Source organism: Schistocerca americana, chromosome 9 (assembly GCF_021461395.2).
Source record: "Schistocerca americana isolate TAMUIC-IGC-003095 chromosome 9, iqSchAmer2.1, whole genome shotgun sequence".
Lineage (NCBI taxonomy): Eukaryota > Metazoa > Arthropoda > Insecta > Orthoptera > Acrididae > Schistocerca > Schistocerca americana.
The window spans coordinates 81,683,587-81,706,377 of record NC_060127.1 but is presented as its reverse complement, the minus strand read 5'-3'; the positions used below and the strand labels follow the sequence as shown (position 1 = coordinate 81,706,377).

Genomic DNA, 22,791 nt, shown 5'->3' with positions numbered 1-22,791 from the left:
TGCACACTGTCTGAGACTTAAAAACATATTTCATAGAAGGCTGAAAAACAATAAAAACATCTGTTTATAAGCTAAAATAACCTATAAATAGAGTCCAGCCTTTCTTTCTTTTTTTGTATTCTAATTCTGGAGAAAGAAAAACTTGCCTGAATACATGCAGTCTTATCAAACAACAGATTTGTAATTGCATTTGATTTTTATCAGCATGGAGGTTAATCCATAGAAAAAGCTTAACTTTAATGCACTGATGAAGATTCGACAGAACTAGAATGTTTATCCACATGTAATTTCCTCTGACCTTGCCTAGGCACAGATAGTAAAGCTCATATCATCTTACTCAGAAAGTGCTGTGTCATGGTACTGTTGGTACCAGAAATCCATTGTTTGTGTGTTACTACCATAAAATCTAACAGAAGATGACATTAGCATGTGTATCAAATGAAATAAGTTACCACAAAATGTGGAAAAATTGAATGTGCTGTGCCTCGGAGCATGGTAGATCATTTGGTATTGTATAGAATGCAAGTGCCAGTGGCGTTAGTGTGTTTGTTGATGATACAAACATGCTAGTTTCCAGTCTTTAATATATCCTTGTAATGTAGTTTCAAGTAATTAACAATGGCCTGCAGATAACAGTAAATGCTGTTAATAGGTCAACAGTAAATGACAGTCTGTGTGTAAGATTCCTTCTTGTCCAAATGAATAACAAAATGAACACACCAATAACTTACTAAAAAAAATTATAGTTTGATTGTTCTACATTTAGAAATACTATTGATTGTGTTTTGTGAGACTACGTTTTGCATACTTATGTCATACATGGTTATTTCCTGGGATATTGTTAAAAGAGTCTGTCAGTGTGCTTATTTTTCTATGTCTACAGCTCATCGTCTAGTGGTGGACTATTTAAGAGACCAGAGATTTCTAAAGTTATTATTGTATTTATCATTAGAAGGAGAATATGATAATAAAATGGTCTTTCATTAGTAAAGATATTTAACAGACAAGAAACTGATAATTATAAATGTAAAAAAAATTAAAATGTTTTGCTGTACACATTGCCATAAATTGCGGTATTTTGCTATGGAAAATTTCTCTAGGTACTCAAGAATGACTGAAATAGTAAGATAATAATTTTTCTTTACATAGTAAAGGTAACCATTTCCCACCAGTGAGGAATTTTAATCATATATAAAATAATTATACACATAGGCATGTAAATAGCAGTGCAACAACATAACTGGCAAATTGATAGCTTTTTCCCTTTTAAATACTGTTGTTCCTGTTAATTACTATATTGCTTGAAAAGGAAAACTGAATGTAGAAAATAGTTAAATGAACAAAATGACTTGTTGATCCAGCATCCTCTCTCCACTCCATTGCTCCATTCATCCATCTCATTTCCTCTCAGAAAAGCAGTATGTGCACTACTGGCCATTAAAATTGCTACACCACAAAGATAACGTGCTACAGATGCGAAATTCAACTGACAGGAAGAAGATGCTGTGATATGCAAGTGATTAGCTTTTCAGAGCATTCACACAAGGATGTCGCCGGTGGCGACACCTACAACGTGCTGACATCAGGAAAGTTTCCAACCGATTTCTCATGCACAAACAGCAGTTGACCGGCGTTGCCTGGTGAAACGTTGTTGTGATGCCTCGTGTAAGGAGGAGAAATGCGTACCATCGCATTTCAGACTTTGATAAAGGTCGGATTGTAGCGTATCGCGATTGTGGTTTATCGTATCGCGACATTGCTGCTCGCGTTGGTCGAGATACAATGACTGTTAGCAGAATATGGAATCGGTGTGTTCAGGAGGGTAATACGGAACGTCATGCTGGATCCCAACGGCCTCGTATCACTAGCAGTCGAGATGACCGGCATCTTATCCACATGGCTGTAATGGATCATGCAGCCACGTCTCGATCCCTGAGCCAACAGATGGGGATGTTTGCAAGACAACAACCATCTGCACGAACAGGTCGACAACGTTTGCAGCAGCATGGACTATTAGCTCGAAGACCATGGCTGCGGTTACCCTTGACGCCGCATCACAGACAGGAGTGCCTGCGATGGTGTACTCAATGACGAACCTGGGTGCACGAATGGCAAAACGTCATTTTTTCGGAATAATCCAGGTTCTGTTTACAGCATCATGATGGTCGCAACCGTGTTTGGCGACATCGCGGAGGATGCACATTGGAAGTGTATATTCGTCATCGCCATACTGGCATATCACCCAGCATAATGGTATGGGGTGCCGTTGGTTACACGTCTCGGTCACCTTTTGTTCGCATTGACAGCACTTTGAACAGTGGATGTTACATTTTAGATGTGTTATGACCCGTGGCCCTAACCATCATTCGATCCCTGCAAAACCCTACATTTCAGCAGGATAATGTACAACCGTATGTTGCAGGTCCTGTACAGGCCTTTCTGGATACAGAAAATGTTCGACTGGGCAGCACATTCTTCAGATCTCTCATTAATTGAAAAGTCTGGTCAATGGTGGCCGAGCAACTGGCTCGTCACAATGTGCCAGTCACTACTCTTGATGAACTGCGTTATTGTGTTGAAGCTGCGTGGTCAGCTGTACCTGTACACGCCATCCAAGCTCTGTTTGACTCAATGCCCTGGCGTATCAAGGCTGTTATTACGGCCAGAGGTGGTTGTTCTGGGTACTGATTTCTCAGGATCTATGCACCCAAACTGCGTGAAAATGTAATCACATGTCAGTTCTAGTATAATATATATGTCCAATGAATACCCATTTATCATCTGCATTTCTTCTTGGTGTAGCAATTTTAATGGCCAGTAGTGTAGTTCTCAAAGTAGGGATAGCTTCCATTTGCTTTCATATCCAGTACGTATTTTTACTCTGCAGCAGAGTGTTTAATGACTTGAAGTGAAATGTCGTGGTATATTAAAAATTTGTACTGGACTGGACCCGAACCTAGGATCTCCGCCTTTCATTGGCAAGTGCCGTGTAGACTGAGCTATCTAAGCATGACTTGTGATTCATCCTCACACTTTTACTTCTACCAGTACCTCAGTGCCTACCTTCTAAACTTCACGGGATTTCTCTTTAATAACTTGCGGCCTAGCACTACTGGGAGAAAGGACTCTGTTTTGAATCCCAGCCCAGTACGCAGTTTTAATCTGCCAGGAAGTTCCTATTTTTGTGTGTTTCTGTTGGAATTATTGAAAGTTGTACCTTTTAAAGGAAAATACTGATAGTCCCACCTGTTTTTGCTAATGTTTATTTATTTGATAACATTTACAGGGTAGCGAGTTCAGCAATTCTGTGATCAAATGTTATGAGCTCTGCCTTTGTTGGCTCTTTCTTCTACAATTTACAGAATGTTGAGCAAGTTGGGAAATTATTTAAGCTGTATGTGTGCTCCTCAGTGAAGTTTTACCTTTCAGTGCAAGTGCTGCATTGATTGTTTCTCTAGAGCTGTGACTGGACCCTTTGTTCTGCCATTGCAAAGTTTTTCGGAAAATTTAATTTTTATATATTGCCCAGTAGCTCTTCTTGAAAGCTGACCGAATGAGGTGACATGGTTTACACACTCTAGATTCTTATTTTTTCGGTATAAGATTCGAATCCTGACCCAACAATTCTCGTTTGAATTTCTGTTGCCTTCTCAAAATCATGTTAGTTGGTTAGTTCCTTCAGTGTGTCCCCCTCCCCTCTTTCACTATTGTCATAGTGATTGCATGAACTAGTGGCCTGTTCCTTTCAATATGACATTAGACTTACTTCCTTCTTCTGTAGTCCTCTACAGAGATAAAAACTAAAGGAATTGTTATCATGATGTAGATACTCAGTGTGTACAGGTTGGTACCCCATGTTGTTTGTACTGTGGATCATGTGATGCACCTCCATGTTTCATAACTTGTGTCCAGTTTACATGAACCTCTTGAAAGATCTGTTGATGATGTAATAAGGATAAACATCACGAAATTTTGTACATTTCAGAACTTCTGTGGTGGTCGTCATGTTGTTTTAAAAATATTGTTGAATTTTTACAGAAGTGATGATTTGGAAACAGTTTTAATGTGACTATTGATTAACAGTGTAGGTCCAACAGTTAAATATAAAATTTGCATAAGTCACTTTGGGATAACATAGTGAGACATGTAGGCAATGGAAGCATGTGTTGTCATCTCCCTTCAGAAAATTCGAAGCTTCACCCTCGGCAGGCAAGGTGATGCCATCTTTTTTGATGTCAGAGGTCCAATACCCATTGAATTTCTCGAGCACAAAAAACCATTAACAGTGACGTGTAATGTGAGACATACTGTATCCTACACAAGCTTTGCCCCGCAGGCAAGGTGATGCCCACCATCTTTTTTAATATCAGACGTCCAGTACCCAACGAATTTCTCGGAACACATAAACCGTTAACAGTGACGTGTAATGTGAGACATACTGTATATTACGCAACTCTGTCAGGAGCAAACAGTCTGGGCTGCTTACAGAAGGAGTGATTCTGCTCCATGATAAAATGTTTCCACATGTCTCTGAGGTCACACAAAGTGTAATGGCAAAGTTCAAGTGGGACCAGATTGAGCACATGCCATTCAGCCTGAACATGTTGCCCAGTGATTTTTACGTTTGCAGCCACCAAAAAAAAAACTTCTCAGAGGGAAGTGCATTAACTCGCACAACAAACTAAAGGTCACAGTGGAGGACTGGCTCCTGTCACAGCCACAGGAATTCTGAGAACAGGGAATCCTTTGGCTCATGAAACGGGAGGACAGTTGTGCTCAGGCATGTGGTGATCACTTCAGTTATACACACCATTGTTGTATCCTACCTTTTCTTTTGAACACCTGTCATTGATGCACCAAAGAAAGTCCAGTGTGAATATAAATATTTATTTGAGGATAAATAACTAGTTACCAGATAGAAGAGGAATTAAGCAGCAGACAAACATCTAGAAAAATTGTGATATGCAGTTTATGTCTGGACAAAGTTCATGAGAGATAAATGTACACATGTGCATGCTCTCTCTCTCTCTCTCTCTCTCTCTCTCTCTCTCTCTCTCTCTCTCTCTCTCACACACACACACACACACACACACACACACACACACACACACACACACAGAGAGAGAGAGAGAGAGAGAGAGAGAGAGAGAGAGAGAGAATGTGCGGACACTCAACTCACTTGAAGCAGAACAACTTGCTCAGCACCACTTAAGAAAACTGAAAAGAAAGATAGTGCACAAAAATAAAAATAATAATCACTATAGTGACTAATTTTCACTCCCACATTTAACTTTCCGGTATGTACAATTGAAGCACATTGGTCGACTTATTCCTCTTCTCTATTTTGTGACATGTTAACCATAAAATATGGTTCTGAATTTCCTGTTATTCATACAAGTTTTTCCTTTATTTCTTTTATGTTTTATTCCTTAGAATCAGGGTAACACTGTCACACAATTGTGGGACCTGTCACGTCATTAAATTATTATTATTATTATTATTATACAGGTAGGTATACCAAATTCCCATCACAGTAACAATGTTTCCCAAATTCTGTTACCTTTAAAAAGTTATTAGTGGAACAATCGCAGTTGAAATGGCCTCTGGTATTGTTATAAATGAGAGTACTTTGCAAAGAGAAACCTTCAGCGTGGGGCTTAAAAAAATAATGATTGTCATTGATAACCTTAAAATTGCATAACTGTGAAGGAACCATCACAACATAGTGGAAGCTGTGGAAATTGTGATGCAAGGCGTGCAAATTTTTGGTTTATGTGTGTGTGTGTGTGTGTGTGTGTGTGTGTGTGTGTGTACATCACTGCTGTGTTATTCATCCGCTTCAACGTCAAAGGGCTGTTTAGCCTTACATTTGTTCACACCACATTCAGTCCAACATGAATTTTATTCTAGATGTTGACAAGTGAAATGTCCCTGAGCCACACTGTGTGCACTGTACAAGGCGAGGACTGCGACAGGCTTGTCATGTCGAGGCTGCAGTTGTCGTGCCTCTTTGTGGAAACCCCTACTGGAAACTCTACTGCTTCCTGGCAGTGCCTGTTGTGGTGAGCACCTAGTTCCACATTGTATTGTGGACTGTTCCAGTATCACTGTAACTGTGGAAAGAAGCTCTTACAAGGTGATGCTAGATGGAACATGATTTTTTGGGGTGGTGATCTTCCTCGATTGCTTCTCTTTTGTACTGACTTCTGGCACAGGAAGCCAGATCTCTGTGAAAGAAATTGCGTTGGAAGCCTACAAACAGGCACAGGAACTATTTAGCGGAGATTGCTCATGTGGAACTAGGCGGTTAACTTTTTATTTATTGTCAGTAGGTTCCAGTAGAACAGTGTTGAAAATGGATTATAATGTCCACTATTAGGTGTTGCTATTTGTGTGGGGGATTGCAGGCAAGTGTTACAAATTAAGAAGTCCCTCTAGCTTGATTTATTGATGTCTACGTGTATAGTGCACTTGGATAATGGCATGAAGATTGGCAGTTGAGCCGGTGTTACCGGTTGGGAGACCCCTCTGGGGTTGTTCAGCCACATAGTGCAAGTCTTTCTGTTTGACACCACTTTGTTGACTTGCACATTGATGACGATGAGATGAAATGATTAGAACAATACAAACACCCAGTCCCAGGATGAAGAAACTCGGTATGTCCTGTTTGTGGGGTGACTCCATTTCAATAAAGGTGATAACTGCACATTTAACTTGTACTGTGGTGTCATTTCACAGTAGACTTTTTGTACCATCATATTAACATATTGGAATCGTTGTGTGGGGTGTGTGAATATTATCATTACTACCCTCCCTTCAGAATATTTTGGAAACCATATTTAATCAAGAAAACATGGAGACACTTAGTGTAAATATTTAAAAAAAAGATGTTCTTCACTAGTGTGACCATTTGCCAAACCTTCTGCCACCTGCTGTGTATGAAACCCCAAAAAGAGGAAAGAGAAAAAGTAAGCAATCATTTAGATGAAGTGGGGTTTTACCAGAAACCATAATTGTGCCGACTGTGTATTCTCTGCATTCAATAGGCACTCAATTCTAATATAATAAGAAGCAGTGCATGAGACACACACACAATATCTGCCTATTGCCTTCTTTCATCATAAGAAGAGGCCCTCCATAAAGTTCAAAGATACCATTGGGACCCCATTTTTCAGGGTAGAATTTTTGGAAACAGTCAAGCTGTCCAGACACTGAGTATAGTCTCAGTGACATGTGTCACCAAATGTTGTCATTTCAAGGCTTTAGAAATAATCAGAAGTTTTTCAAACCTTTTACACACAATGTTCTTTAAATCCCATAATGGAAAGGTAAGACATACGTGGAACAACTCAAGTTATATACCAACAGGCAGAAGCAGCACTGCAGGTTACTTCTGTTAAGTATGCCAACAACAAATTAGGACTGGTGTCAATCTAATCATTGATAATCATGAGAATTACTTTATATACAGTGTGAGTCAGGAGGAAAAGTGAGGGGTGATAGTAATTCTGGACAAAAATCTTCATGTGGACACACGCTCTGCCCCAAATGGTTTCAAAGACAGAACATATTTACTGTACATTGTTATTTATTTTGTGTATTATTCAAACACTGTCAGTGTTTATGATGTACAGCAGTAGTGTAGAGGAAGTCGATATGAAAAGTTTTGTATAGGACACTTGTGGTCTATCAAGTCAGGAAACTACCTCAAATTGGGATACAACTGCCGAAGCTAAAGCACATGCACAATTTTCAATATTCTCACTCTCTCTTCATGCAAACTATTTGTCAAAGAGAAAAAATTAATAAGACCTTGCATTTAGAAAATTTAATCTAGTTTAATTTTGTATTGCCACACACTTTCACTGGAGAGTGCAATTTTAAAGTTATTCAAGAAAAGCATCCAGAAGTGATATTAACTGTGATCCATGTCAGAAATCATTTGAAATAGGGCATATGTCCTAATGAAGTCACCCCTCGAAGAATGTACCTTTCTTCCCGACTCGACCTGTATGTGTATAAAACTCCTGCTTTATAAAACAGCGTCACCTCCTCTTCTTAACGTGCGGTTGCCTTCCCCCAATACGTTAAGTGAAATATGTTAATTTTACACAGAACACTGTCAGCTGTCTACATGCTGTCAGAGTCAAAACTGTTTGTATTAAACATAAGATTTAAGTGGAATTTACATTCCTGAGTCAAAGTATTTGGTTAAATTACAGGTTGAGTGGCTAGTGAGGAATGCTTTACTTTGTTGTTTAATATATGTGGATTTTCAATTTATTGCCTAATGACTACCAGCAGCCTGGTACAGAATTTTCTATCAGAGAATAAAATTCCCTTCTGAATCCTAGTTAGGGATCCATAGCCTACATGGAAGTTATGTTCTCTTGATTTATGGTTGTGAATTGTATGATTAATCCTGAATTAAATCTTCTTATTAACTTGAAGTATCATTAGGGAGGACACAAAGAGGCTTGTAAATGTAAGAATCCGAAGGTCACTGAGCAGATTTTGCAAGATATCCAGTTATCAGAGCAACACAATATTCCTACTGCATACTTGTGTAGAACCAACGTTTTTTGATCTTATTGCATTGTCCCAGAAGATTGTCCTGCATAGCTCTGCCATGTGAAAGTATGCTAGAATCTTGTCTTCAGGGAGATTTCTAAGTGCAGAGCAGGCAGAACAGAGGATTTTGTTGACGTTATTCACATGCTTGGGCCAACACAGTTTCATACTTCTGATATCTGTGAGTAATTTTGTTTATCAAGACACAGGAAATGTTGGTCACAGGCCAATAAAGGTTGCTTTTTTATGCACTATGATATTTGTGATCTCTCAGATTTTCTTTGAGCAACTGATTAATAGTGAGCTTCCACTGAGATGACCTCCTATAACTGACCCAGCTGTCTTATTCAAGTGCTGCGAGTTTTGCCTGGACTCCAACGAGACAGGGTTATTGTTGGTCTCACACGACTATTTGTAACTGAACTGGATTCCCAACGTCCACTGCTCTCTTTGGTGCTCTCGTTTTACAGATACTCAATGAAATACAAACTCCTCAGTGTTTTCCAACACTGATGGATGCGATGGTGAGCAAGATTTTAGTAAATTTAGTGCCTGAACCCAAGCATTATTTAAATTCTTTTTTTAGGTTTTTGATATATCCTTTTTTTGCAGTAGACTCCTTAGTATGCTGTCTTTGAAACTTGGTGTTTGCAACATAATACTGATCTCATTGTTATAATTTCACAATTATATTCGAAGCAGTGCTCGGTGACAGGTGATTGGCTCAGCTGTTTCGGTTGAGTTTGTGACTGATGTTCCCTGCATCTCTCCTCAACTGTTCAGACAGTCTGCGCAACATAAGACGTGCCGCATTCACGTGGAATGCGATGGTATGCAATGCACACCTGGCTTTTACATCTAGGGCTCACCCGACTAAAACAACCAAGCAAATCAGTTGTTGCTGAGCTCTGCCTTGAATGTAATCATAAATTGAAATAAGGTGAGACCAGTATTCTGACGCAAATGACAAGTTTCTGGAACAGCATAGTTAAGTAGTCTATCAAAATACAGATGTCAGAAAACCTAATAAACAGGGATGGAGGTTTCAATTAAATAATGCTTGGGGTCCAGCTCTCAATTTATTAAAATCTCACAAACAAAAGAGCATCATAGGTCACAGTGGACGCTGGGAATGGAACTCGGCTATAAATAGTGGCGTGAGATGACCCATAGTCCACAGTCTCGTGTAGTCGAGGCAGCAAGTACACGTAATCGCAGAACTCGCAGCACGTGATGGGTGGGTCAGTCGTTGCAATATTGTGCAAAAAATGGAAATAACAATTCACCTGAACATACACAAACTCACTGTTACTATGAAATGGGTTGGAGCCTGTGAGGCAATTATGCGGGGAACTGGTACTACCCTCAGAATATCAATACAAGAGGTGGTGGTGCTTATGTCAAAGAGTGGGAGGCATCATGTTGGATAGGAATCCAGAGTCTCACACCTTTGTTTATAGTCAGAGGAACACCGTTAGCAGCCAGAGGTGCAGATATGAGCTGCTCCAACTACAAGTAAGACTTTCCAGGGATGCAGTTAAGTGTAACACCCTGTTTGTGGACAGTAATGATGGTCTGCTTTGAACTACCGTATTCAATGAATTTCTCACAGGCTGACGTACCCATCACCTGGTTTTGTCAGTGAGGTGTCTGAATATGAGTGTATAGAGCAGCTCTTAGATGCATTGAATGTAGCTCAAGTGCAGCTCATCAGTGGCTGCCAGGGACTCTACCTTGATTTCCTTACAGCTCTTTCTCTGGGATGGAATCCTCTGCCATTAGTGCTCCTGAGCCACCTTGCAGAGAGCACACCACTTACTGTTGTTTACTGAAACCGTTAGAGGAGACAAATGTTTTTAAAGGGAGGCAGTAGGTGAGAAAGAATGAGGCAGGGATGTATCTTGTTATGTTGTTCAATCAATGAGAAACTTGAGGACGTCATTAAAGTTCAGTGAGAAAAACAAAAACTTTGAGGTTTAGTTGATAACATTGTAATTCTGTCAGAGACAGCAAAGGACTTAGAAGAAAATTGAATAGAATGGATAGACTCATGAGAAACAGTTAATAATAGGAACATCCGAAAAAGTAAAATGATGGTGGGGAAGTGTAGTGTAGTTTAATTAAATCGGACAGTTTTGAGGGAATTAGATTAAGAAATGGAAAACTGAAGTTATTCCCCCTTTCTGTTTGGGCAAAAAAATAACTGACTGTGCCAGAAAGAGAAAGCATATAAAAAAACAAATTGTCTGTAGCACAAAAAGCATTTCTGGAGAAAGAGCTACATGTTAACATCCAATGTAAATGTTAAATGTTAGGTCACTGCTGAAGTTTTTTGTCTAATGTGTAGCCTTGCACTGAAGTGAAGTGAAATGTGGCCATTAAACAATACATGCAAGAACAGAATAGAACTTTTTCGGATGTGGTGCTACATAAGAATGCTGAAGATTATATGGGTAGACAAAATAACTAATGAAGAGGTACTGAAGTGGAGTGGGAAGAAAAGAAATTTGATACAATTTGACTCAAAGAAGGGGTAGATTGGTGCCATATACTGGGGCATTAGAGAATAGTTAATTTGGTAATTTTTTGGGGGGAGAGGGGGGGGGGGGGGGAGGGAAGAGAAAGGCTTGGTTAATATTGTAAGAAAGTTCAAGTGGGTATAAGGTGCAGTACCTACGTAGACATAAACAAACTTGCACAATATGTACTAGTGTGGAGAGCTGTATAAGATCAGTCTATCGACTGATTATAAATGTAATATAATGCGCATACATAGGGGCAGAAATCCATTCCAATACGATTATGCCATAGGTGGTAAATCATTGGAAGCGGTAACGACCGTAAAATACTTAGGAGTTACTATCCGGAGCGATCTGAAGTGGAATGATCACATAAAACAAATAGTGGGAAAAGCAGGCGCCAGGTTGAGATTCATAGGAAGAATTCTAAGAAAATGTGACTCATCGACGAAAGAAGTAGCTTACAAAACGCTTGTTCGTCCGATTCTTGAGTATTGCTCATCAGTATGGGACCCTTACCAGCTTGGATTAATAGAAGAGATAGACATGATCCAGCGAAAAGCAGCGCGATTCGTCATGGGGACATTTAGTCAGTGCGAGAGCGTTACGGAGATGCTGAACAAGCTCCAGTGGCGGACACTTCAAGAAAGGCGTTACGCAATACGGAGAGGTTTATTATCGAAATTACGAGAGAGCACATTCCGGGAAGAGATGGGCAACATATTACTACCGCCCACATATATCTCGCGTAATGATCACAACGAAAAGATCCGAGAAATTAGAGCAAATACGGAGACTTACAAGCAGTCGTTCTTCCCACGCACAATTCGTGAATGGAACAGGGAAGGGGGGATCAGATAGTGGTACAATAAGTACCCTCCGCCACACACCGTAAGGTGGCTCGCGGAGTATAGATGTAGATGTAGATGTAGAAGACTAAAACAGCAGCAGCTGTTCTTTTTTCAAGGATTCATATCTTTAATACCAGAACATCCCTAATTACATGTTTTTAAACCTACTGCATACAGTACTTCACATGGTTAAGTCCTAATCATGTAGGCATCATAAACATTTGGACACTATTTTACCTCAGTACTAATTTACACGGAAGAGCCAAAGAAATTGGTACACCTGCCTTATGTCATATAGAGCCCCTGCAAGCACTCAGAAGTGCCTTAACATGATGTGACTTGAATAATGTCTGAAGTAGTGCTGGAGGGAATTGGCACCATGAGTCCTGCAGGGCTGTCCATAAATCCAGAAGAGTACAAGTGGTTGGAGATCTGTTTTGAACAGCATGTTGAAATGCTTCCCAGATATGCCCAGTAGTGTTCATGTCTGGGGAGTTTGGTGGCCAGTGGAAGTGTTTAAACTCAGAATAGTGTTCCTGGAGCCACTCTGTAGCAGTTCTGTATGTGTGGGGTGTCGTATTTAGACAGGATGCTTACATGTCATCTGTCAGAGTCCTGTCTAGACGTATCAGGGTCCTGTATCACTCCAACTGCACACACCCCACACCATTACAGAGCCTCCACCAGCTTGAACAGTCCCCTGCTGATATGCAGGGTCCATGGATTCATGTTTCCAGTCATCAACAGTCCAATGTCGATGTTGACAGGCCCAGTTGAATCATAAAGCCTTGCGTCACACAGTCATCAAGGGTACGTGAGTGGGGCTTCAACCCTGGAAGCTCATATTGATGATGTTTTGTTGAATGGTTCACATGCTGACACTTGTTGATGGCCCAGCATTGAAACCCGCATTGATTTGCGGAAGGGTTGCACTTATATCATGTTGAACGATTCTCTTCAGTCATTGTTGGTCCCATTCTTGCGATGATATTGGAGATTCGATGTCTTACTAGATTCTTGATATTCACAGTACACTTGTGAAATGGTTGTACGGGCAAACCCCCACTTCATCACTACCTTGGAGATGTTGTGTTCCATAGCTCGTGTGCTGACTTTACATCTAAACTCACTTAAATCTTGATAACCTGCCATTGTAGCAGCAATAACCGGTCTAACAATTGCACCAGACACTTGTCTTGTATGCACTGCATTGGAATATGCCTGCGTATACCAGTTTCTTTGGCAATTCAATGTATTACCAACATTGTCTAAAACATACTGATAGCTACCCCATCAAATATGTGTCCTGTGTCTAGTTGATTTTTTTCACTGTAGGTGATAGCAGAGGAAATGTAGGAAAAGGGAAGTTAATAGCTGGGTGGAAGAGAGAATGGCCATATAGTGTGGTGAGAATTACAGAGATTTGGGTAGTTTCATAAAACATCTGAAAGGGGACAGAAAAGCAAGAAATGTTTCTTGTTAGCCCCTTTGAGCTGGACAAAATCAAAGATACAAGCAACAGTAATTAGGATGAAGGAAGTAAGAAGTGTTGTGATCGAAGCAGCTGCTGTGCTTATACAAAGGATGGTAGTCCAGAATGACTATTGTCATTCAGGAAGGAAGAGGAGATACCAAAATATTGAATTCAGATTATATTTATTTAGTGTCATAATGAGGACAGATATCATAAACTATGTAATTGCTGAGATAGTAGACTTACAGCCCATGGGGTGAACTTGACAGGGAGAGTAACTGCATACAGATGAATAATTAGTGTAAAACCATAGCAACTACAGCCAGTCCCCTGGTTTCTTGAGGAGATATGAAATACAAGCACTGTACAAAATGAAGAAATTTGATGCTGATATGGAGGACAGGAAAACATGTGGTTGTCAAAAGGAGGAGATGTTATTTTAGAATATGTTTCAACTTGATGCCTACCAACATTATTAAGTAGCAGTATTGCAATTCTGTGTGAACTCTTTCAAAACTCTGAATATTCCAAATGGTTAAACAGAGTGGCCAACTTGGCACACTTTGTTCATTGCTGTGATCGACTGGACAATGAAACTTGCTACACAGCTCAACAACTACAAACAAGTGTTCCAGGAGTTCGACTTTATGAATGACAGGTTTAATGTTGGGCTACGTGGAATGTGATAGCTGACAGAAATTGACATTTGAAGCTAATTAATCTGGTATAAAACTAAATGTAACACAGACAACTTTCCCACCCTCCAGTGCAAGGGAGGGGTGGGGGAGGGCTAATAGGGCATGAGAAAATTCCAAATTTTAAATCTCTAGGTAATAATAAGTAGCTACAAGAACATTTCTGAGAATTTTTTGTCAAACCCCCCCCCCCCCCCCCCCCCACATGTAGTTTGTAAACTTAATGGTTAGGTTCTCAACAAGTCTGCTTACATGAATATTACAGTCTATCTATCCCGCCTTGAAGAACATTAGGGTATGTGGAACAAATATGTAAAGAATATATTGTGACATTCACTATTAACTGTTGGTATTTGTGCGGCATGTTAACTATTAGAAAAATATTAACAACATTATTAGTTCCAAAATTTGAAAAAAATAGCCATTGTTGTTCTATATTCATTCTTACACCTAACAGTAGAGGTCTTCCCTTATGGATAGAAAAGCTCCTACTTTCAAACACGTTATTTCTTTTGCAATTACATTTCTTAAACAACTGTTTAGTGTGAGCTGCTACCAAAGTAATACAAGCAGACATGTTTAGTTTGATGTAAATGAAAATAACAATTTGTGAGTTACCCCACAATGTACAATCTAGCAGAGGTTGTTAACCGTGATTCCCAACTATAGAATCCAGAGATTCGGGAACTTACAATGGTGGTGATTTAACAGATGCGTCTTAACGCTTATTATGATGAGAATAGTGATTTGTATATAGTGACAAGCTGTTGCTGATATCTGTGCAACAGTATCATGTTTCCTTTTGAATTTAGAACAAGTCTATGAACATTGTTTTGTCATGTACTGCAGTTGCATATTTACCATTTCGTCTGAAATTTGTTCTTATTGTTGACCATAACAGCTTTGAACAGCTAATTTTCTGAAGACCACTGTAGAAAACATTAAAATTAGCCTACATTACATTCAGTAGTAACATTTCAGGTCATGCATATTGCTGATTGTAGTAGCATAGTTATTTTAATCAAATTAGCCACATTAGTCTCAGAAATTCTGACTTAACTTGAATTAAAATATGCAAAATTTGCTGCTATCCTTGTGTTTGTGGTGATATAGGGAAAGATGTGTACAAATATCAAGTATGGTCACAGTAATTTCAGCTACAGTCTGTAGAAATATTCTGAAGAATAAGTAGTGGAATGAAGTTAAAATAGAAAATAATAAATACAGGAAGTTTTACAGTAGCATGTATTGTTCACACATAAAAGTCATATCCTCACAGAATAAGTCTGCATAAGTAAACGTGAAAGACTTACGATTAAAATTAATACCAAAGTCTTCTGTAGTCAAAATCAAAAGCTCAATTTTCAAAGGCAGTTATGGCAGTAGTATCTATTAACATTGAAAGCATATGTGCATGAAGGAAACTGTACTGTCAAACATTTATGTGAGATGAACTACGGCTATCTATCAGAGCTCCAAAGAACGAGATAATTTGGGGACCAAGATAAATGGTCTGCAGTAGTCACTTGTAGGCCAAATGTGCAGTATTAGCTAAACTGGGACTTAACTTCATATCAAGAGGCTTGATATCTGATGAAATTGAAAATATGGTCAATGAGTGTCAGCCTGTTTTCAAGTAGGAGGTAGTGGCCTATAGACTCATAGTAATTCGGACTAGCAGGCTGAAGGTACACCTAGAACAAGGACACTGTGTGGGATTGAATGTCCAGTACATTTAAGTCTGTTGGACCAAATAGAAATGAGCAAGAGATACTTACTGATGGATGTAATAACGTTAGTATGAAATTATAATCATTTGTTTGGGGCGTTGAGTCAGATGTAAGTAAAATTTTATTCTTTACATGCTTATTCTTTCTTGATGTAACAACCAGAAAAAATGTATGTATTCATTTGAAAAACTTTGGTCACAATCTAGAAATACGTGCTAGTGACCTCTTTAGTGTTTGTAGCTTGTTGTCCATGTGCTCTCCTTTGTCTTATTTTTGTTTTATGAAGGCAGTCAGCTGTTCCATTATTTTAATATACACCCCCCCCCCCCCCTCCCCCCAAATTCTTCTTGATATGTTCATATATCATTCTCCAGTTGTCTCAGCAGGACAGTGGCTTAAAAACAGATTTTACATCATAACTAGTTGCAGTGTAATACAGTATCTGTATACTACTTGTTTCAAGTTTAGGTTCCTCATCTGGTGCAGATGTGGATTCTGACCACAATCTATTGGTTATGAACTGCAGATTGAAACTGAAGAAACTGCAAAAAGGTGGGAATTTAAGGAGATGGGACCTGAATAAACTGAAAGAACCAGAGGTTGTAGAGAGTTTCAGGGAGAGCATAAGGGAACAATTGACAGGAATGGGGAAAAGAAATACAGTAGAAGAAGAATGGGTAGCTCTGAGGGATGAAGTAGTGAAGGCAGCAGACGATCAAGTAGGTAAAAAGACGAGGGCTAATAGAAATCCTTGGGTAACAGAAGAAATATTGAATTTAATTGATGAAAGGAGAAAATATAAAAATGCAGTAAATGAAGCAGGCAAAAAGGAATACAAACGTCTCAAAAATGACATCGACAGGAAGTGCAAAATGGCTAAGCAGGGATGGCTAGAGGACAAATGTAAGGATGTAGAGGCTTGTCTCACTAGGGGTAAGATAGATACTGCCTACAGGAAAATTAAAGAGACCTTTGGAGAGAAGAGAACCACTTGTATGAATATCAAGAGCTCAGATGGCAACCCAGTTCTAAGCAAAGAAGGGAAGGCAGAAAGGTGGAAGGAGTATATAGAGGGTTTATACAAGGGCGATGTACTTGAGGACAATATTATGGAAATGGAAGAGGATGTAGATGAAGACGAAATGGGAGATAAGATACTGCGTGAAGAGTTCGACAGAGCACTGAAAGACCTGAGTCGAAACAAGGCCCCGGGAGTAGACAACATTCCATTAGAACTACTGATGGCCTCGGGAGAGCCAGTCATGACAAAACTCTACCATCTGGTGAGCACGATGTATGAGACAGGCGAAGTACCCTCAGACTTCAAGAAGAATATAATAATTCCAATCCCAAAGAAAGCAGGTGTTGACAGATGTGAAAATTACCGAACTATCAGTTTAATAAGTCACAGCTGCAAAATACTAACGCGAATTCTTCACAGACGAATGGAAAAACTGGTAGAAGCCGACCTCGGGGAAGATCAGTTTGGATTCCGTAGAAATGTTGGAGCACGTGAGGCAATACTGACCTTACGACTTATCTTAGAAGAAAGATTAAGAAAAGGCAAACCTACGTTTCTAGCATTTGTAGACTTAGAGAAAGCTTTTGACAGTGTTAACTGGAATACTCTCTTTCAAATTCTGAAGGTGGCAGGTGTAAAATACAGGGAGCGAAAGGCTATTTGCAATTTGTACAGAAACCAGATGGCAGTTATAAGAGTCGAGGGGCATGAAAGGGAAGCAGTGGTTGGGAAAGGAGTGAGACAGGGTTGTAGCCTCTCCCCGATGTTATTCAATCTGTATATTGAGCAAGCAGTAAAGGAAACAAAAGAAAATTTCGGAGTAGGTATTAAAATTCATGGACAAGAAGTAAAAACTTTTTAGGTTCGCCGATGACATTGTAATTCTGTCGGAGACAGCAAAGGACTTGAAAGAGCAGTTGAACGGAATGGACAGTGTCTTGAAAGGAGGATATAAGATTATCGTCAACAAAAGCAAAACGAGGATAATGGAATGTAGTCAAATTAAGTCGGGTGGTGCTAAGGGAATTAGATTAGGAAATGAGACACTTAAAGTAGTAAAGGAGTTTTGCTATTTAGGGAGTAAAATAACTGATGATGGTCGAAGTAGAGAGGATATAAAATGTAGGCTGGCAATGGCAAGGAAAGCGTTTCTCAAGAAGAGAAATTTGTTAACATTGAGTATAGATTTAAGTGTCAGGAAGTCGTTTCTGAAAGTATTTGTATGGAGTGTAGCCATGTATGGAAGTGAAACATGGACGATAACTAGTTTGGACAAGAAGAGAATAGAAGCTTTCGAAATGTGGTGCTACAGAAGAATGCTGAAGATAAGGTGGGTAGATCACGTAACTAATGAGGAGGTATTGAATAGGATTGGGGAGAAGAGAAGTTTGTGGCACAACTTGACTAGAAGAAGGGATCGGTTGGTAGGACATGTTTTGAGGCATCAAGGGATCACAAATTTAGCATTGGAGGGCAGCGTGGAGGGTAAAAATCGTAGAGGGAGACCAAGAGATGAATACACTAAGCAGATTCAGAAGGATGTAGGTTGCAGTAGGTACTGGGAGATGAAGAAGCTTGCACAGGATAGAGTAGCATGGTGAGCTGCATCAAACCAGTCTCAGGACTGAAGACCACAACAACAACAACAACAACAACAACAACAACATCATTGGATACATGTCTTTTACATCTCATCATTTGATGTGTTTGTTTTACTTACTCTTATTTTGAAATTGTAATTGTCAAGGGAGGGGACAATAAACAAATACACCAGTAACATTGCTCCAACACACTAAAATGCATCATGATGTACTGTGTTTAAAATAACTTTGTGATAACAATAATGGAAACTCCTGAATGGAATAATACATAAAATAAAATAAAGGAAAGGCAACCAATAAATCCATAACTGACTGATATCTAGCACATAGAAATACACAACAGTAAACAGTGTGTTTACTAGCTTTCGAGCTCTTGCCCTTTCTCTAGAAGTAGTACACACATTCACACACAGACATGCAAATGCACAGAGCTAAGCTGTGATAAGTGTGTCAGCAAGTAGAGTGGTAGGTGCCAGCCAATCGCAGTTCTTTTTTTCTAGCACAATGCTTTCACTGTGTTGCTCAATTTGGTTACCTCAGAAACAGATTCAGTTTCCACTTTCCCCATCATCTTCAGTGTCATTCTAGAGCACATCATCTTCATTGCTATCCAGAATATTTGAAATACAACATTTCTTGAATGATTTTACAATTATTAATGTTTTGGTGTTTTTTCAGGCAGCTGAAACGCAGTGTGTAATAATGTGGGTTGCAGCACGCTTAATTTTTCCTGTTGAAGTCAGTTCACAGTTTGGTTTGCGAAACCATTTTTCTTACTGTTCCTGAGTGTAACATTTGAAAGGCTTATTTATACTAATGTCCAGTAGTTGTAACACGGAAACCATTCCTCCAGGAATAACAGCAAGGTCACTGGCTAGGTTTGTATCTTTTGCGGTGTCTGTGAGATGACCACAAGATGCACTGATAAAAAACATTGATGGTAGCTTGGAAAGCCCACCGGGATGAAATTTTCATATTTTCTGGAGCCAGTCAAGCATTAAAATTTCAGTCACCCATCACTTCTCTTGATTTTGAACTATGATATAATTGCGGAACAGCTTTTTATGTTTAGGTGTTTGAGGGTTGTTTCCTGCTTGAAGAGTAAGAAAGGGGGAAATTTGCATCCATCTGCTGTGATTTGCCAGCATTATAGTCAGCACTGTTTTTGCGCCCTGATGTTTTGATGGTTACTTTTCTTGTCACCATCTCATCAGTCGTGCAATTATGTTGCATACCAAATCAAATTGGCATCTCATCAGCATTACCTATTTGGCCCATCGAAAAATTCTTCTCTTTCTGAAGTTTGATGACATACAGCTGAAATTCTTAAACTTTTTATTCAGAATCCTGTGTAAACTTTTGTCATAACTGTTTTACCACATTTTAAAGATAAGCCTGACCATATTATAAAGTGAACAACCCATCCACAGATAGCCTTAAACTCTTGCCATGGTATATTTAGAACACCAGCCACCTGTTTTGCTTTGTTTGTCATGGTGTCACTAGTCACAGGATGCCCGTTCTTCTTCCTTTCATGTATGAATTCCAAAACTTTTACTTCAGTGTCAGGATGTCTTCTCCTGTGGAGGTTCAGTGAATATCTTTCTAATAGCGGTAGAAACAAATAATGCCAATGTCTGTTTCTTTCATAAATGAGCATTACTCTCAGTTCTACTGAACTCTCGTCCCACCATCTTATTACCATATTTTTCAGCATAAAGAATTACTTTATGCTTGAAAGTAGCATCATATACCGTTTTTTCTCTGTTTGCCTTCCATTTCATGACAACCTAATGCAAACATACTACACATTAATTGACCAACAATAATGTAGCAAAGTTCAGAATTAAAGCAATGAATTTTAACATAAGGAACAATACTTAAATTTGATTGATGTTGTTGGTGAACAATGGATTCCAGTTTGTACAAGAATGTAATGCACCATTGAATCTTATGTGCATCCAAATTTTGAATACTGCACATAGTGAAAAAGTGCACCCTAGATTTGCATAATAATAAATTATAGCATACACAGATGTGTTTAAGCAGTCATTCTTCCCATGCTCCAAATGTAAATGTAACAGGAAGAAACCCAATACGTGGTACAACGGGAAGTACCCTCTTCCATCCACTCCACAGTGGTTAACATTGTAACATGTTAATTCCATTTTGTTCTGTTTTCATGGATTTTGTTTCCCAATTTATATGTGTTCACTTCATTCCTAATGTCATCATTTTCAGTTCACTCTAATGTAGTATGTCATTTTATTACTTTGAAGGATCTCATTTCTGCAGCCTGAATTCTCCTCTCTTGTTTATGTCTGATCCATAACTTATTTCTGTACAAAGAAGTAGGAGTAGACACGGTTTTACAGAATTTTAATTCTCTATCTTTCCATGTTTTTGTTTATGGGCACCAGTTAATTGTTCCCCATATATTTCAGAATTCTGCTTGTTTGATCTCTCTGGCTCTGTCACATTCATACATCATATTCTGTATAATTCAAGTATTTCACTTGCAGTAACATTTCGTTATCAATAGCAGTTTTTGATCTTTTGTTGTCTTCTTCCTTATAAGCCACGTTTTTTAATTATTATTTACCTTTTTATATTTCAAGGTTGGATTCTTTACATATTCTGCTCAACAAATAAATTCCCTTTCATAGGTCATCTGCTTTGGAGAAAAGTGTGGGACTGTCTGCACAATAAAAGCTAAAATAATTTGTTGGCTATACTGGAATATTTGCTTTTTGAAAATGTCTACTGACTAGTTCACCTGTGTATTTGTGAATTTATCAAATATCTGACGGAGATTTTCCTTTTTATACAGTGACATACTGCTTTGTAGCTTTAGAGAGAAGTAGCGAGGAGCGGCTAGGCTTACAGATGCATGCACAGTGCTGCTTAAAGGCCGTGACACGTGTTGGGATGCCCAGCAGGAATGAACCTGCGTACGGCGAGCAATGCCGGGGCGCAGGGCTCCCCGACGAGCGACTACGTGGACGAGGGCAGCTGCTGCTCGACCGGAGAGCCCCCTGCCAGCGACTCGAGCGGCTGCTCCTCCAGTGGGCGCTCGCCTGCCAGTCCCGGCTCCGCCATTGCTGTAGCTGCCACCGCCACTGCCACGGGCACCACCCCCGGCACCACGCCCGTAACTGGTGCAGCCGCTGTCGCTGTGATGGCTGCCCGCGGCAAGCATCCACAGCATGTCCCCTATGACCCTCTGGTAAGTGTGGGCTTAGTTTTGTAATCTCTCGCCCTTATCGGTTGTACATGTAATTGGGGGAGAGGGTGGAAAATAAAGCAGCAGAATTACAAGACTGGTTTGATAAACTTGGAGGGAAAAAAAATTGTTCCATAAACAGCTCACTTTACCTCTAGCCATAGTCTATTTTGAGGAAAATATACTTGGTCCATCAATTCTGCAGGTTTTTCATCATGTCAGAAAAAATGGTTCTGTCAAAATGCAAAATACTCATTGATTGCAACCATCGCTTCCTCATTTGATGAAAATTTCTTCCCAGCAATCCGAAGTTTCAAGTTATAAAATATGAGGAAGTACCTTGAGGCTAAGTCTGGTGAATAGGGTGGATGAGGAGCCAATTCAAACCCCAATTCATGCACTTCCACCAATATTATCAGTAATGTTTGGGGTGGTGCAGTGGTTTGCAATTAAATATCACCAGACATTGTGTTGAAATTTTGTGCCAGATGAGTTTTTTGTCAATTGTGAGCAATCTTAACACCCACCTCACGCACAGTTTCTTCTTAGCCAGTTCTCTGTGTGGGATATTATGCACACACTCATCTGATGTGCCTACAGTCTCGGCAATCTCATGAATTTTATTTGGTGGTCTTGTATTACTATATCATGGATTTTGTCAGTGGTTTCCTTTGTGGTGCCTACAGTTGGGCAGCTGGAGTGTGCTTCAGTGCTTGTCTGACCATGTTTAAACTCTAATCCAAAAGTGAATGGTCTTCAATGATGGTACAGTGTGTGAACTTAACCCAATTCTACTTTGATTTTTGTGGCAGTCAAAGCCTTCAAATACAAATGTTTAATAACAGCACAGAACTCGGTTATCTCGATTTTCAATTGCAATTGACACCCTGACCAATTCAGGCAGGTGTATGATGTAAATTGTTGAAATTTTTTACATGACCCTCCGAATAATCGAGCTTACCAACCGTGAGGGCGCAACAAAAACATACCATTCTTTCATGGAAATTTGTTAGACTCATCAGACCACCCCCGTACGAATTTGAAAATTGCACAGATGAGTCTTCCATATGGTACACAATTTTACTCGGTCCACTGTGTGTTCTAAG

At 39.4% G+C, this 22,791-nt stretch overlaps 1 protein-coding gene across 1 annotated transcript in view; it reads left to right on the top strand.

Annotated features, from left to right (window-relative positions):
• LOC124550676 (forkhead box protein N3) overlaps window positions 1-22,791 on the top strand; it is an 89,010-nt gene that overhangs the window by 13,062 nt on the left and 53,157 nt on the right. Inside the window, exon 3 of the mRNA XM_047125400.1 lies at window positions 21,402-21,688. Coding sequence (XP_046981356.1) covers window positions 21,402-21,688 — 287 coding nt within the window. The remainder of the gene's footprint in view (window positions 1-21,401; window positions 21,689-22,791) is intronic.